General features: G+C 32.9%; 1 protein-coding gene across 1 annotated transcript; it reads right to left on the reverse strand.

The window, feature by feature from the left end:
* Window positions 1-1922: 1922 nt before the first annotated feature.
* LOC137397399 (trans-L-3-hydroxyproline dehydratase-like) lies at window positions 1923-14825 on the reverse strand. Its single transcript, XM_068083689.1, has 8 exons — window positions 14710-14825; window positions 11604-11677; window positions 9171-9279; window positions 6096-6279; window positions 5170-5283; window positions 3705-3839; window positions 2430-2554; window positions 1923-2085 (listed from the first exon to the last, which is right to left on the reverse strand). The coding sequence occupies exons 1-8, from the start codon at window positions 14823-14825 to the stop codon at window positions 1923-1925; spliced, it is 1020 nt and encodes a 339-aa protein (XP_067939790.1).
* Between the last annotated feature and the right edge of the window lie 3473 nt (window positions 14826-18298).

Consider the following 18298-nt stretch of genomic DNA (forward strand, 5'->3'; position numbering starts at 1 on the left):
AAATCCTGCATCTTTCAACTCTTTTCTACCACTGTGTCCAATAGCTCTCAGTAACGCCACTAACTTAGCTCTACCCTCCAAAATAAGATCTATATTACCACATTTTCTTTCATAAGCTCTCCTCTCAGTTGCTCTCTCTATACACAAATTAATCTCCTTTACCAAAAATTTTCCCAAGTCATTTGGTCACCGAGCCTCAGTTTTAGACAGTTGAATTTTATCATGTCACTGCACAACCTATTCTACAAACATCAATGCAATTCTTCCCACACCTCTCTTCTTATCTTTAATTTTCACCTTCTCCTCATTCATGACAAATAAATTTAAGCAACTCACCTGTATCTCTCAAACACCTTACAGCTTTGGCAACTCACCTCCCATACCCATCATCTACACCTATACTACACATCTCCTCACCTTCACGTTTATTAAAAGGTACCGTCAATGTTAAACTTACTATTCTACCAGTAAACTTACTCTTTCATGAATGATCCCAAAAAATTGAATCTTTGTCAGTTGCGCCGTGTTGCATAACATGAATATTTGCAAAGAAAGACTTCATCTTGATTTCTACTTACTTATATGCTGCCTAATAACACATAGTCTTCTGTCTTCAAACGTCCTGTCTTTTAAGTGATTAGACCCCACATGTCAACATAGCCTGAAACCAGCTAATACTGTCATACAACAGCCTAAGCATCTCTAATAAATGACTTCTATGCTCTCAATGAGTTTTTGAACCAGTCATTTAAAGCCATCTACCATGTGACATTCAAAAGGCCAAACATTCTGCTAGTTTTCTACCATCAAATAAAAGGTGAATACATACATGTATATCAGTTTAACATAATAATATATAACTTCTGTAGTTAGATTAGGTTGACAAAGTGGATTATACTCAAAGAAATCAGTTAATCGCTTTAATACAGCCATTACTAGATCACAATCTTTACTGGTGACCGGTTCATGATTCATTACTTGTGAGAACTACTACGTTGTTCATAAATCTGTTCTGCAATGCATTTTCCTAATCACAAGTAATTCGGTAAAGTTTTAAAAACCGGTATTAATTTATTGAAGGCTAATCGTAGAAAACACTTGTTTATACTGTGCTATATTGATATTATGGCTTATAAAAATAGACATTTTATTTAACTATATAGCCAATGGCTGACTATACACAAAGGCAAGAAACAGTCAACCTATACAAAAGAAGCTAAGTCACAACAGATGAAGACACTCCAAGAAGTACATTGTAAGCCAACTCGATCCAGGCAGAGACGGAAGTACAAAACAACACCAGCATCAACAAAAGAGGCAAATCTACCAACTATACACCACTAGTTTTAAACCTAAAAAGTTCAGAAGCACGAAACAGACCTGAAAAAACTTTAGCAAAAGATATTAATTCAAAAAAGATAATGCAACTTTAACATATTCCATCACTCTAGTTATTTACAACATTCTGCACTTTTCCGAATGTTGAGTGAGATTAACAGTAGGCCTGACTACCTATCTATTATATATAAAGTTTTTTATATGTATTTTTGCATATAGGCCTATATATACTTCTTGCGATGATTGTCTTAAATTCAGAAAATTAGCTGATGTAGAAAAGGTTAATCTATTGCCGGTATGAAAATACAAAGTAATTTTATAACAATAGAAAGAAAAAGAAGTTGATCTCTATCACACATCTTGAACAAAAGGATGAGCATGTTTATTTGATTCGAACACCATGTAGTTTCTATTTCTAGAAGAATCACTTTCTCATAGTCTACTATGAAATATAATAATTGTTACTTAGACCTGAGTATAAAGCAGGAAACTCGTATTTTACTGGTAAGACAATGCTGAATAGCCACAACATGATGAATTGCATAAAAGCTTGGTAGCATAGCGATTTGTCAAAAAGTGTATTTCTAAAGATAAAATCCTCCAGCCATCGATATAGAATCATCTGGTTCTATGATCAAACTGCTTTCTCCTGTATAATAGCCTTTACCAAATATCTCTACTTTTACAGCTTGTCTAGAGTTATCTTCTCCAGGTAGCTTTAAAGTGGTCTCTGCAACTACACGACCTCTACAAAAACAAATGACTCAATTGCTTTATATGTGCATTTTCATGCAAATAAAAAGTATCCAACAATTGAGCTTTCTGGAAGTCGTTTTACGGCTCAAAAGTTGTCACTTAACTATCAAAAGATATTTTTAATAATTCACGATTACTGATTAATTTAATACCTTATTTGGTCTATTTTAATAATGCATTATATTATATTTGAAGAATTATTTTATTGATAATAAAGGACAAACAGCAAGAAATAAATGAACTATGTCCTAAGATGACCACTTTTTCGTTATCTAAAAAAAATTACAACCTAAATTATTTCACTAAGATAACTGAATTTGAACAGGTTGGCATACTTTAAGACTGATTGAGACACCACTGCACTGTGGAATCTCCTTTCCTCCATCAGCTCTACATTGTTCTGGAAAAACTGCTTTGCTAATCGTGCTGCAACACAAGTACCACCAGCAGATCTCTCCACCTAGATACACATAAACAGTAATTCTTACTACTTAGAAGTACATGTATGTATACATTGGAATTGGCATTAGTAGTTGTCTAAGAAATTATGTTTTTGGTCAATCGCCAAAAGAAATTAAGAAACAGAAACTGGTATTTATTGAACTAGCATTAATAATGCAACTCGAAGATATGAATATTTTGATAATGAATGCTGAATTGGTATTACGTGTTATGAGTCTATTGTATATACTCTCAAATATTTCAACAGAAACTTTCAACACAGTGTTATATTAGTTAGCTGATAAAATATGTGAGACAAGACATGGACTAGTATTGTAAAAGTCATATTGTGAAACTGTATGCAACCTAATTTGGTCAGTACTTGTTCATTAATACAGAAAGCAAAGACATCCCGTAAAACTGCTATTTTCAACACAATACGCAGTTGCAAAAAGCAAGCTCCATCAAGAATGAAGTTACATAAAATTTTTAAGTTGAATTCGTTAAAAAATCAAAAAGTTTTACAACAAAAATAGGCTACTTGTAAAAACGGTCAGAGTAACAATTTCTGAATGTAAAACTAAAATTAAAAATTTAAGCAACGAGTTTGCCACAGTTGTTCAGTAATACTAAAATATGCCCGTAATAGAGACAGGTGGGTCATTTTTCCTAAACACTAATAAAAATTTTGGCAACAATTTAATAAAAATTCAAAATTGTATAAACCCCAGAAAAATGTTTGAGCCAATATATTATTAAGGTAACCTTGAGTTTTTAAAGCAAGAACTACACTAAACTTTTCTATTTATGTCTCAGAAAACTAAAAGACACAATTCTATTTATAGAAGACAAAACTTTGTAAGCTAAAATACTAATTATTAAAGCTTTTTATTTTTTTCATAAACCTAAATGCTTAAAAAAGAAAACTTATAAACTTAGTAATATTAATATAAAAATAAAGTTGCTCGCATGCACAACCACAAAGTTAATAGTGAAATTCAACTTGGAACAAAGTTACTGTTGTTAAAAACCAATCCTGTTTTTAGGCTGTTATGAGTGAAGATACCAAAATGACAGACTTAAACTGAAACATCGTGTGAGCAGGCAATCAATAATCAATAATCAATATAAGCATAACAACACAGTTTTACTAAGTCTTTTAAGCTCACCTGCTTGTCTGCAAACACTAACAGATTCTTTGAGTCATCTCCTTCATCATCACCATCATGAATCAGTGTTCCACTTATGAAACACTTTACCTCTGGATCAGGATGAGATAACTTGATGCTAGTGTTTGCCAGCACCTACAATTGCATGATATGCTATGATTCAACATCGAAAAACTGTCAGGAGTGATTAACGTGTTAACTCAGACATTCAAAAGCTAATAAATTCATTTCTATTAAAGCAAACTTGAGTGAAACAATTCTTCAAATGTTGACTCTTCCTGTTTGGTTTACAAGAAAGGTTCCAAGTACCATGTTAATTATTCTGTGTATATTTTGCATGGTTTTTTACTAGACAAATATGTATTCAGATAGAATTCTGGTGCACTTATACAAACTTAGAAAGCAATGTAATGCACGGTAAATCTATATATTTATAAAACCTGTATTTTTGATCAACTCAACAGAGAAAGTATTCAAACAATTTGATACAATGTGAGCAATTATTTAATTCTAGAAACAAATTACTTTCTATCATAAGACTTACCAAATACAAAATAAAATATATGAAAATAATAAAATGTGTAAGTTAAGTTAGGTTAACTTGTTTCGTAGTGTACGCTAAAGTAAGAATAAGTCATCTCTATGACTACCTCTAATTTTGAATCTATGTATTGATGAGTCTATGCTTCTGCATTGGTTTCTTTTCTGTAAAGTAGCAACAAGTCTTTTTTTATTGCTTATTGTAGTGCAGTACCTAAATCGAGACTTTGCTAAATGCCCAGTACACCACTTTTTGGAAGTTTCACGAAAAACAAACCTTGTTCTTAAATTTTATTAAATAAACTTCTAGTCGGCAGCGCAATGTGTCTAAACTCAAACAATTAGTACCACTTAAGAAAAAGAACACTATAAAAAAAGTACTGATCTAGAAGCTGCATAACCTTGGCTCATGCAGCAGGATCTAGTTGTGCAAGTTCTTGCATTAATTATGCTCCTAGCATAGCTTACAATTCACATGAGCTTTTGAGATGTACACATCTCATTTTACTGTTTATCGCTAGTTTATCTATCTAGTTTTTATGTTTCATTGTAACCAAATCGTTTTAATGTTATACGAAAATATCCAAAGCATTTACTTATAAGGTTTGGGTGCAGATCAATTCAAGTAAGCTTGAATTTTTTTGTATAAATATTAGAAATACAGTGTCCGATATTACATGATGCAGTTCAGATATACAACTTACCTATGTATGTGAAAGCCAGTCAATAGAGTATTATAGGTGAGCTAGATATAAATCTATTGTCTAAAAGACAAGCCTGTATGAGAATTTTGTTTTAGAAGGTTTTTGATAGACAGTTTAACAATTGTAACAAACTAATAACATGCAACTTAGAGACTTTATTGTGACTGGATGGCGTTAAAAAATTAAACAGAAACAAGATTATTTGTCTGTTCACCACTTACCATGATTTCATTGCCAAGCTCAACCAAATCAGACAGTTCTTTTTTGTCTATGTCATCTTTTAGCTGGTTCCAGGCAAGCAGAACATAAAATACTCCGCAGTACACCACATCTACCTGTTGGGATGTATGCAATGTCTTAGTTAGTGCAACTGATCATGTTTATTGATGACTGATTAGCTTATTAGAGTAGCCCAAATAACCAACAAAAGTTTAATCATGTTTTGGGATGAGAGTAACATTTGACTATAACATCAAGATATCTTTGATCAGAACGAGATAAGCTCTTTACCTATATAACTTAAAAACCACAAACCTGATAGATATCATTTCATAAAATATAATAATTGTCAAAGAAGTTTTTTGAATGAATTGCTTGCATTGTAGATACTTGCACTCTGACTCAGGCATTTGAAAAGAACACACAAAATAATACTTTTTACCATTAAGTCTTGATTTTTTAGCCAAGTAGTTATGTTTGCTAATATTACATCATTGTGATAGCTATAAATATAATACGCTTAAAAAGTATTCGAAATTAGCTACCTAGCCAGAAGTATGACCTAGACTGATAGCTGCCAAAATTCAAAGTGTCAAATTATAAAATAAAAAGTTTATCTACTCTCTGTTTATACAATTTAAAGATTTGATTATGAAATACTGTTGTTTATGAATTTACAAAAATAGGCTTTTAAAGTAGCTTTTTTATGCATGTAGTAAGATTGTCATTAAAAATTAAAAAGCAGTTTTTTATCAAAATTTACAGTTTTTTCAATACTTTTGATTTATTCATGCTAATGTTCAAGAAATGATTGTTTTTTAATCAATATATTTTTGAGGAATAATTTATACTGTGTGGTATATTATATAGTGAATGCATATTATAGTTTTGTGTTAGGTGAAAAAATGTTAGTAACAAAGATACCTGCCTGCACATGTCTCCCTGCACTTAACTCAAGGTCAACATCACAAGCTACTATAAATGTTGATGGGAATGTTAGAGAAGCAGTGTAATCAGAGTACACAACAGCTTCTATCAAACCAGCTGGGCAATGAATTCTGACCTTGGTCTTGTCATTGGTTTTTGTTACAAAACCTTTGTCAACAGCATATCTGTAACATGAAATAATAAGTTCATAGAGAGTTGCACCCACCTGCGCAATGTACAGACCAATCTAAAAAGTTAATTATTGCTGCTACACCGACTTTGGACATCAAACAATTTTAATCCTGAGTTTTACTGCAGCAGCTCTATGGTTGTGTAACTACAGTTGTAAGAAATATTTTAGCAATGTAGCTGCAGCTGCCATTAAAGCTTAATTTGATTTTCAGACAGGATTTTATAATGCTGTTAATGGATTATTCTCTAAAATCATATTTGAGCTAGCTGCAGAATGTGAAAAGTTAAAAATGTTTTGCGCGATGCAAAAGTAATCAATCTTTTGGCTAAGCAGCATATATACTTGTATTAGAAACAGGGCAATACCTTAGTTGTTAGCTAGTAGTTACAAAAAATAATACACCATTTGGTTTGCCCTGTCTAAGCCCTGAGTGTTGACCAATCACAGTTGGCAATTTACAAAATTATTGTAGGTGTCAATAGAGCCTCCCAAAATTGGGTTAATGCCAAAATATTTTGTTATTTTTTTAACTACATGTTGAGTTGATCATTGCCAGCTTTATTACTGCATACATATTGTTCTGGTAAACTGATGGTATAATCAACCTGTTTTAAATTTTAAGAAATTTAATTATAATTTTTAGTAAAAGTTACCAACTGAAACAGCTACAAGTGCTTAGTTGAAAATGTTCCTTGGTTGACACCAATTTCACTGACCTTAGCTGATTAAATGACACTAACTAAAGACTGCAATAATTAATAAATTGCTAATAGAATTTTTGGTGCAGCACTTACAACAATATCTTACTAATTGTCAAATACACATTTTCGAGGTGTAACGCCAAGCAAAACATATCCTTGGTATTAGTTTTCAGTATATGGCTTTAACCTGCTGCACAATGTTTCTAGACTCAAACAATAAGCATATCTCAAAAGAAAAAAACTTTACAGAGGTTTACTGGCTTAGGAAATTCATAACCTTTACTCATGCAGCTGGACCTGGTTGTGCTAGCGCTAGCTTCAAATATGCTCATATTATAGCCTGTTATTTAATATGGCAGGCAACTTTCTTGGCTTGTAGAGCTTAGTCTAAAGATGCGTTTATTAAGACCACCTGATTATTGACAAATTATATTTATCTGTATGTTCTCTGATCAGTTGCACTAATAGCTAAGCACAAATAAAATGCTCGATTTTTTGTACATCCAAGTTTATCAAAAGTTTCATTTTATTACTTCTCGAGACATAAATTGAACCTACCTTTTGTAGTAAGCTTTGTTATACTTACTTTTGACACATGCCTATTGTGTCTAAAGTAAGTATAAAAAAGCTCTATACTCTCTCCCCTCTTTGGTTCTACATGCTAATCAAACCACAAAGTGTGTAACACTTAAACTGCACTAAAACCTGTCAGAAACTGTTCTTTAAATTTAGTAAAGCAGGTGGCATCAATCATGTTAGTGAAGCAATGCAAAGTAGATATTTATGCTATACTTGGTTTTTTTAATAAACTATGACTGACTCTTAAAGACCAACTAGTCTCACAAGAACTAAAAAATTCTATAAGTTGTTTTCAATTTGGAGTGATATTTAGCTAAACTAGATCATAAAAATGTAAGACTGTACACATGGATAGACCAAGAAGAGGAGGTGACCCTATCAGATTATTAGCTGTATTAGTTGCTTGGTACTGAGTTTATTTGGAAACTGGTAGTTAAGCTGTTGGACAGTAGCTTTTTGTAAATGGGAAGCTTGTCTTTGGTCATGGTCAAATGTAGGCATAGCCTGAGTTTTTCTTGTTATGTTAGTACTTTGCGAAACGGCAACTGTGACTAACAAATTAAAATTACTAGAACTTGCACAAGTTTGACCAATAAAATAATAGTATTAATGAACTCAAATGTTTGGGCATGTAGGAGTTGTCTGCTTTCATCGCAATGCTCAGCATTGTGTAGGCAGCTCCTGCTATTCACATCGTCAATGTTGACAGCTGTCAGTGAGATAGAAGCTATGCTTAATTTTATCTGACCTTAGAAATAAAGACTGCGCCGAGCCAAGAAGTTCTTTTCCCTAGTTAAACACCAAGAGGGAACGAATCCTAAATGCAATAATGTCCAGCACAATAAATTTAGCAAGAGTGACTAAAATTTTGAAAACCAATGAAATGACTTTGAGAATGTATACATATGGATTCCTTTTTGAGTACATCTATGAATGAAAAGGTCAATTTTTTTGTACACAATTTTGATGGAAGAATAGTAAAACATACTTTTACAATGCTGAAATCTTTTATTTTATGCTGGTAGACTTTGTGTCTTGCTAAAGTAGATGAGTTTTATTTTCCCAGTAATCTCAAATTTAACTTGACCAACATTTAGCCATACAATTGCGACAACTGCATATTTTTGCTGTTGGCAGTGAATGCTAGAATAAAAATATTCATGATTTTTTTCACTTATGTTCAAGTTTGGAGAAACTTTTACCCAAAACGCTTTTAGAGTTCTGTTGATATTTATATTATTTTTAAATTATTATCAACGGTTAGATTTGTACTGGTTTGGCCTAAAACCACATAATTGGACAGCATCAGCAAAGTATAAACGGTGTAGCTCATGCTGCCCCGACTCAAGGGAGCCCAAGCGGGTGTTTGTAAAAACTGAATTTTATGCTTAACAGCTTGAAACAGTGCATATGCCTATAATTAACAAATAATACTTGTGTCAATATATTATGATAATATAATAATATAGTATAATAATATAATATAATAATATAATATAACATAATAGTATGTATAATAAAAATGCCGGTGTGTACCATATCAGTAAAGTGATTTCAAGCATATCTAACTGAGCGTGTAGTTTAGAGTGTAGTAAAGACCAACCTAGCCAAAGCTATGATAGCATGACCACACATCATTCCTACTCCCTTGTTGTGAATAAATATCACTCCCATGTCCGCGTCTTCCAATTCACTCTCAACCAAAATGGCGCCTGAGGTACATAAAGAAATGGTGAATTGTTGGGGTGTAGATGGGCAGCCTTAAATATTTCATCAGTCTTTAAAGATATAATTACGCTAAATATAATTAGACTTTATCAGAAAATATAAAAAAAGTTTATCATTCGATAATTTATTTTTGGTTTTAGACAACCTGACTGTCAGAATGTTTGACTATTGAAACCGACAAAACTTGATCGGAGTTAAAAAGCTCAGTAAACCAAGATGTGCCAAACTTGTTCAAAAATAAATGTACATAGTTGCAAGAATTTTCAAATTGGATTTTGCGATCAATTTTGAGAGTTTTGCATTTTGATTTGCATATACTTATTTTGTATCTGCTCATAATTGTTGAAACAAAATTTAAAATCTAGCTCCTTTAACATGCAAATTTACCAAATTGATGTCAAACAAGTCAAAAGTCTCATTCTGGATAGCTAAGATACACAAAAACCATAAAGTAAACATCTATGATTATAAAATTTGTGAGCAAAAGAGAGAAATGCCATTGCAGTGACTTTTAGAAATATTAAACCGTGAACTGAAAGGCAGCAGAGAGGCTTACAATTTTTTGCAGGATCAAGTCTAGCAGATTCTAATTCAAACTATGATGCTAAATCAGTACTCACATGTACTTGTTGGCATTCATAATGTAATATACATCTCAACTATTTATTTGTTTGTAAAAATTATACATTTTATTTTATTCAAAACAAATTATACAGCAAAACAACTTGTTTTGTTGTTTTTCATTTTAAAACACAAATTCACAAACTCTTCTTGTAACTAGATAACTTCAATCTCTAAATTTATTATTCTTGTTTGTTTTGATTTCATAGCAGAGATTGTTGCTGGTTTTGGCAAGTACTGACATTTTATTAGATAAATGCACAACACAAGTTCAAAGCTTACAAATTCTATATAGGCATTAAAGCCAATACCAACAGTCTAGCCATTTTTGATGATTATAGCTGCAATCAAATAATTATTTGAATTATAACACAAGTTTAAAATTACAAAAAGTAGAAGTTGTTTTCCAGTAAAGGCTGAATCCAACTGTTGATTGCATGATAAGTTTTGGAATATACGGAAAGGTTTTTGTGCACAGTGCAAGGCCTTTTAAGTTTGAAATTGAAACAAGTCACTAGCAAAAGAATTAAAAGATGGGTTAGTTTTATTCAACGCTATGTTAAAAGCATAACGTTTGATAAAGTCATTTAAACAAATATTAAATGCAAGAAAAACAGCAATTTATAAATTTAATGGCTTCCAATTTCCTAACAAAAATACTGCTCATCCTAGATATGCTACTAATGTTTCATTTTTTGTTGCAAAACAGATTCCAACAAATTGCAGATCTATATTATATACCAGCATATCTGACGAATTATCTTTCTAAATCTTTGCATCTTCTTACTATGCATATGCTAAATGTTTATTTTGTGTTAATTAAAGATTTCAAGACCTTTCATCGTTTGTGTCCTCAATTTTCACATGACAGTTACAAGTTTGCAGCTCATTTCAGAATGATATGAAAAAATGGCATACAATATCTAAAAATGATTTTAAAAACATTCAAAATATCATTGCTAGCTGGTGTAACAATATTTTATCAAATGTCCATTTTTTGCAGAGAAAAGTAAAAGCTATTTTGAATGCTATTTGTCAAACCATTTATTTGAGTTTAATGTCTAATCGCTGCTGTTTTTTCTTGTTTTTACTTTGATTGTTTTATTTAAATTGCAATTTAAAAAATTAAGTTTGAAATAAAACTATTGCCAGTAAAGTGATATAAATATTCAAAAATTAAGTTAGTAGAAACTAGATGTAAAATCTTTGTTTAGTTTTCAAAATAAAAATATTTAAATTTTGTTGTTTTGAATGTTTTAACTCTTATTTTTACTAGTTTTAAACACAGTAATAGTTTTTAGAGCAAAATTAATAAAATGATTTCCATAACAATGCCAGATTTTTAGATAAAGCTCTCTAGGCATATTTATATCCATATTTATACACAAACTGATAATTCATTTTAAACTTGCTCAACAAATAAAATATTGATTTAAAACAAATGTAATTGATGGCTCATTAATATCTTGACAGTAACTTTAATAAAACAACTTGAAATCAGAAGACTAATATTCATTTTGAATAAACAAAACAATGAATTTTCTATGTTCAACAAAACTAAACTGTTTTCATTAATAAAGCAGAAATGCATTGTACATTTTCGAAGATGACTTTTATATAAAATAAAGAAAAATCAGGGTAAAACCTTTCGATCTAGTGTAAGCTATAATAGCATAGTATAGTTTACCATAGAGATCAGTGTGTCCTCTCGGCTCCGCTAAAATGCATTTTCGCATTGCATCATGCTTCTCCAAAACTTCTCTGAAAGAATTGACCAACAGGCCAGTTAGTTAGCAAACAATTAATGGTATGAATACTCAAGCGTTGACTCTAAAAGTACGTTTAGTATTTCTAGGTTGAAAAAACTTTTTACAAAATTTATAGAAGACATTTCACAAATGTATTTAAAAAAAACTGCAGTAGTTTCAGGTTTGCAATAGAATATTCGCATTAATCCTGGCAATGCCTAAAATTCTTGTAGTTTTCAATCAGATGTTCAACAGGCAAGAGCTTGAGATGCTGGCTTTCAGGAACTAGAGAGAGTTTCGCAACTAAATAGTTTAGGCAACCTGGCAAGCGGCAAGGAGCAAAGGATTGTAAAATTTGAATGAAATTGGCAAAATTAGGTGGAAACACAGAGCATTTACCCAGATTTACAGAAACACAGGCTCACTATAACAAAAAATAATTTATTTATATAGATTTACTAGCTAAATGCCCGGCGTTGCACGGGTAAGAAAAAAGTTTTTTTGAGGAAATTGCTTTAAGTGACATATACAACATTTACCATTCTAACTGTTAATTGAAGGTGTTTATTTATTTCTGCCAATGCTTTAAGTTTACTTAAGTTTATGCTGTCTATACATATATTTTTAGCTTTTTTGGGAAGTGTGAAAACATAACTTTTTAGTGTTCAAGCGGCGAGCTAAAGTGTTAAGTGTGTGTATTTTAACCAACCGTCGTTAAAGATTGACAGGTGTAATAAGTGTAAATCACAACACTTTCACAGTATACACAACTAATCCATAGCATAGCAACGTTGTTTTGTGATGTAGCAGGTAGTGCGACTGCTTGCAAAACTGGTGTTTCTGAGCTCAATTTTAGTTCCAAAAAAAAAATTTTTGTGCGCATTTTATTGCTGTAACTGGACATATGGCAGTCTAACAAACCACCAAACAGATGTATATATATATATATTTATGCTGCAGTAAAGCGCCATGGGCAGAGCCATAAAGACAGAATTTCCGGTCACTGTGGTCACCGGACTACCCTTTCTGCTAAAGATGAATAAACTCGGATGACTGAGTATACAAGTAGAAGTCCTACTGGTAGATAAATAGAAAAGTGGGCAAAGCTTTCTAAAAGACAGTTGTATAAAAAAATGAAAACGCCATCGTTCTAGCGGAGCAGCGCAGGCTCTCTGCATCATTGTCAATTGCTGCCCAAACTTGGTCCCACTCAGCATAATCCCCGGCTAGTCCGGAGCCCTCGACCACTAGACCAGTATGGAGTGTGGAAGTTGCTAACAATGGCAACAGACCATCAGTATGGCCACAAGCGTAGTGATGCAGGAGCCAGAGGAGCTGGATAAATTAATGAAACAATGTATTTTGTTTCTGCACCTTCCAGCAAACTAGTTCTCTCACAAAGGCACAGCAATATAACTACAGATATGACTCTCCAGCTTGTTAAAGTGGAGAGTTCGTAAGTGGTCCTTAGCTTGGCCACTTTAACACTCTTGTGGTAAAGTGGCCAAGCTACGGACCACTGAGTCCAAAAAGGAAGAAGTCTATACAAAGCGTTACATCAGCGACAACACGTGAGACCAGGTAGAAGATGGATTAAAAATTCAGGCAACTGCAACCTATGTGGAGTCACTACTAGTGCGTGCCAGAACTGCCAACTTGTAGTGCAGCACTTCACTGTATACCTTTGCCTATGCTGTTTCTAGCACATCTCGAGAGATCAGCTCATGGCCCCTCCGAAAGGCTCGCCTGGCTGCCAAGCGCAGTATTATGGTATACTTCGTCAGCTGGGCCCACTAGAAAACCTTTCTGAGTGCCAGAAGTAGACCAGCTGACATAAAGAATCTGCACTGCCAACAACTGCCGACTGTGGCTGACCGCCCCTAGAAAGTCAACGGCTCATTCTGTCACCTCCAAAAAGCAAAAAAAGAACACAGACTGAAAGCTTCATGCTGGCCTCAAGCTGCTACAGCTCAACTAAGCTCATTGCAACCTGAAGCACTCGACTCACCCTCAGAGGTGAGTCGAGTGCTCCAGTCGCTGGAGGATCCGCTTTCAATCCACCCTCTCCACCTTCTCAAAGTGCCATCAGCCAATCAAATCCTGTACAGTCATCAAAAAAGAGGGGCCAGACAATTCTTGAAAGACAGCCACCACTGGCAGCAAATAGTTATTGTATCAGCCAGCTCATATAGACCCGATGTCTCTGAAGAGGCGAAAGAGCGTTTGCTGAAACCGAGGTTTGCGAGGTTAGAGTTCGGTGCCTAATATCAGTGGGAGTGAACACCCCTCAAGGACTCTGCTGGGGAAGGAGGAAAGTAATGCAATAGATCGCTGGGATTAGAGATGGCCGAGCTGACTGACATCTTTGATCTGACTCTTTGGTCACCGAGATCACCAGACTGAGTCGTCCTGCCATCGGAGAGGGCTCGGCCACCAATGAGTAAACTTGGACGACTGAGTAAACAAGCAGAAATTTGAGCGATAAATGAATAAAAAAGTGGGTGAAGCCAAGCAGAAGCTTAGCAATAAATAAATACATAAACAGCAAAGTTAGAATAGAAAACAAAGAATATATATATTTATTTGTATATATATATATTTATTTGTATATATTTATTTATTTGTATATATATTTATTTATTTGTATATATATATTTATTTGTATGTATATATATATATATATATATATATTTGAAAAATTATTGCGAAAAAAGTAAACTTTTAGTATTTGCGTTACAAATTTGTTTCGTGCGAAGCACTCCTCAGACGCAATTGTACTAAAATGAAAAGCTTTACCGAATGCTTTTCATTTTAGTACAATTGCGTCTGAGGAGTGCTTCGCACGAAACAAATTTGTAAGGCAAATACTAAAAGTTTACTTTTTTCGCAATAATTTTTCAAATATTTCATACTCCACTAATAATCTTTTAGGTTTTAAGTGTAGAGTTCTCTTTTATATGCTTTTGCACTTGCTTTTAGTTAATATATATATATATATATATATATATATATATATATATATATAGATTTGACAAGATCATTCACCTTCTTTTTCCCATCAAGGAAGATGAAGTCAGCTTTGGAAACCCACTTTCTACGATGCGCACTGCGCCACCTCCAGTGTGCATCTCTGTTGTAGCAATCTTTAGTCTATCAGACATATTTGCAGCTACAACCATGTTATCAGACATGTATATGTGAGCATGTGTGGTTAGTAAGTTATGATGATTATAGGTAGTCAGGGCTACATTATGACAATAACCTTTTTCAAAATGAGTTTACACATATTTTTAGAAAATTTTTTCGGAAGGTGTTGGTAATTTTTCTATCAATTGCAATTGTTTTTGGTGTTTGAGATGATCAGACGGCAAGGATGTTTTAAGATTAAATTGACAAACTTGATCGGGATTAAACTATTAAGATCAAATGAAAGTGCAATTATGACATCTATAGTTGCAAAGAGGCTAACAGGATCTAAACGTGTAATGTTGCAACTTGAACACAATAGCCGATATCAACTATTCCATTTATGAGAACTATATAGATTGTCATTATAATGACATCAGTTTACATGTATTTTTTCTGAGCACTTTAATTTCGATGAAGTTTTGCTGATTTTAATCTTAGAGCATCCTGGAAGTTAAATCATCTCTAACATCAAACACAGTCGCAAATGATAAAAAGTTTCAATACTTTCTGATGAAATCTACAAAAATTTGGCACAAGTTCATCTTTTATGAGAGCTGATGCCCAAAAATTGAAAGTTACAGCTCGTGAGAGCCGCTGACGCTGTTGGTAAACACCAATACAGAGTTTAGTTAATCAATAATATGTAATCAATGATCAATCAATGAAAGTTACAGCTGGCTAAGTTCATCTTTAAAAGTGAACTTACATCATTGAAGAGATGCAAATGTAAATGCTCCCAGTGTAAAGCTAAAATATCGAGCTTAATTTTGATGTAATTTTTGTCCTTTTAAAGCTACCTAGTTCAAAGGTTTATATCTGAGATCTGTTTACAAATGAGATATCTTGGAATGCTGATATTCAAACAAAAATGTGATTATGACATCTATAGTTGCACTTCTGTAAAGAGACTTGGAGAATAGAAGTACAAGCTGAATTTATTAGCTAATATCAATATCAAGAGAGACAGGCAGCTGTGCAACTAATTGCCCCTTTTGGCACATTTTTTTCTTAGCATTTTAAACATAAATAAGTTTTTTCAATTTTAATGTTGAAAGATTTTGGTACTCAGATTACCTGAAACGTCAAAAACAATTTCAAATGATAGAAAAATATTGAAACATGCTTAGGCTTTCTAATAGACTCTTTTAAATTTCTGTGAGATTATCTTTTCATGCTATTGCTGTAGGAACTACGATGTATTCAGCTAAATGCCTACAGTTGGGGTGAGGGCTGCGTTTCCCCAATAATTTAAGCTGCGAAAATTCTGACTAAACACAAAAAAGTGAAGTCAGGTTGTCATGTCACATCAAACAGTTATATAAAATCACCAATAAAAACTAAATATGTACTGCGATGAACTAATTCTACTAACAAGCATAAGCTCTAGAACTGGCGCAGAATGCTTTAGGTATTACATGTGTGTTATTAGTTTGCATTCGTAACTATGTGAAGGTAAATAGTACATAAAGGTATGTATATAAATATATATATATATAAATATATATAGATTATATGCATATGTACAATATACAAAAAGATATATATAAATATATATATAAATGATAGAATACATGCACATATGTATGTATGCATTTACGCATATGTGCCTGTATGCATATATGTGTACATGTGTATTCGCATATAAGCACATATGAATACATGCATATACATGCATATACATGTATATGCATACATGCATATATGCATACATATATGCATATATGCATACATGCATATATGCATACATATATGCATATATGCATATACGCGTATATGCATATACGCATATACGCATATATGCATAGATGAATCTCAAAGTTTGTGTGGTTCTGTGTGTGTATGTTTGTTACTCTTGCTGGCAATGAGCTGCACTGATGACGCTTTAAGAGCCAAAACAGTAACGTATTTAGCATGAGTAAATATTGAGTACATGAGTTGAGCTCTACAGCCTGATCACTGGGCAAGCACGAAATTGGCAGTAGCTAACTAAAATAAGTATTCCATCTAATTCTTTCGTAATTTATGCCGCTCCATGTTATGTTGAGCACTGCTGTTTTAAATTTACTTATAATAAATTTCGATATATATACAGTTATACATATATAGGTTTCTGAAAATCTGTCTTACCTTGCACTGAGAAAGAGCCTCTTTAATGCTGCAATGTTGCTTTCATGACAAGCGTCACTGAAGCAGTGCCTTGATGCCAAACAGTCATATCTAACAAGACAGCTTTATCTATGTTTGTCGTCAACTTGAGGGGTTCGAATTTAAACACTCACAATAGCTCCACTAGGAGCACTGACCTATTTAATTTCTTCCAAAGATGAAGGACTCCCATAATGCCTTATCAGTTGATTATCTGCCACTGTGAATTTGTCCCAAAGCATAGTGGCATCAAAAAGGATATGTCTGTATTCACAGACAGCTAACGCATTCTTTGCTACAAAGTCTTTTGTTATATTTAGATTTTTGGCTATTTTTATTGTTTTTTAAAATAGCTTATAGCACTTCAATAGTACATTTACACAAATTACTTATCTTAGTGTATCGTGTGAAAATTTAGACAGTTCCACCAACCTTGAAAAAAATCTGGTTTTGCATGCATCCTATGTTTACTTGGTTCCTGCTTGTTTTGTTGGATAAAAATTTATCTGTGTTAAAGTTAACTTTAACTCTCAAAGCTTATGACGGCATTTGCAAACTTATCTCAGATTCTACTGCTCAAGACCAGTCAAAGATGAACTTGCACAAAACTGTTGGTAAATTTTATCAGAAATTATTAGTAATTTTCTATCATTTGTGATTGTTTTTGATGTTTGACATGATTTGATTGCCAGGATGTTTCAAGATTAAAATTGACAAAACTTGACAACAACTAAAACGTTCAGATTAAGCAAAAGTATGATTATTACATCTATAATTGCAAAATGGCCGCCAGAATTAAGACGAGTAACTCTGCAGCTAAAATGCAATAGCCAATATCAGCTACCACAGCGATAACTATTGGTATTAGTTTGCAAGTATTTCTTTTCTGAGCATTCGCACCTCAATCAAGTTTTTTCAATTTTAATCTTAAAACATTTTGGCAGTCAGATTGCAGCGAACATCAAAATCAAATGCAAAAGATAAAAAATAGCGATGCTTTTCAATAAAATCTACAAAAATGTGGTGTAAGTTTATTTTTAACAGAATTTCTTTAAAAGAGAGTTTGCTTCTGCTACCATACACAGTCTGAAAGAGGGTACTCAGTCTAAATTAAAGCCTAAGAGAATTTATAGCTAAAACCAATCAGTAGACAGGGCTTTTCAAAACATGAATTTGGATGTCTGGCATGCCAATCCTTACACCGGTTAAAAGTAAGATGAGAAGACACACTTGGTGGAACTTAATTGTTTTTCTGCGATCTAGTGTGATCTTTTCAGAGCTGTTGACCACAATTATATTG

The sequence above is a fragment of the Watersipora subatra genome, chromosome 5 (assembly GCF_963576615.1).
Source record: "Watersipora subatra chromosome 5, tzWatSuba1.1, whole genome shotgun sequence".
In the NCBI taxonomy this organism is placed as follows: domain Eukaryota; kingdom Metazoa; phylum Bryozoa; class Gymnolaemata; order Cheilostomatida; family Watersiporidae; genus Watersipora; species Watersipora subatra.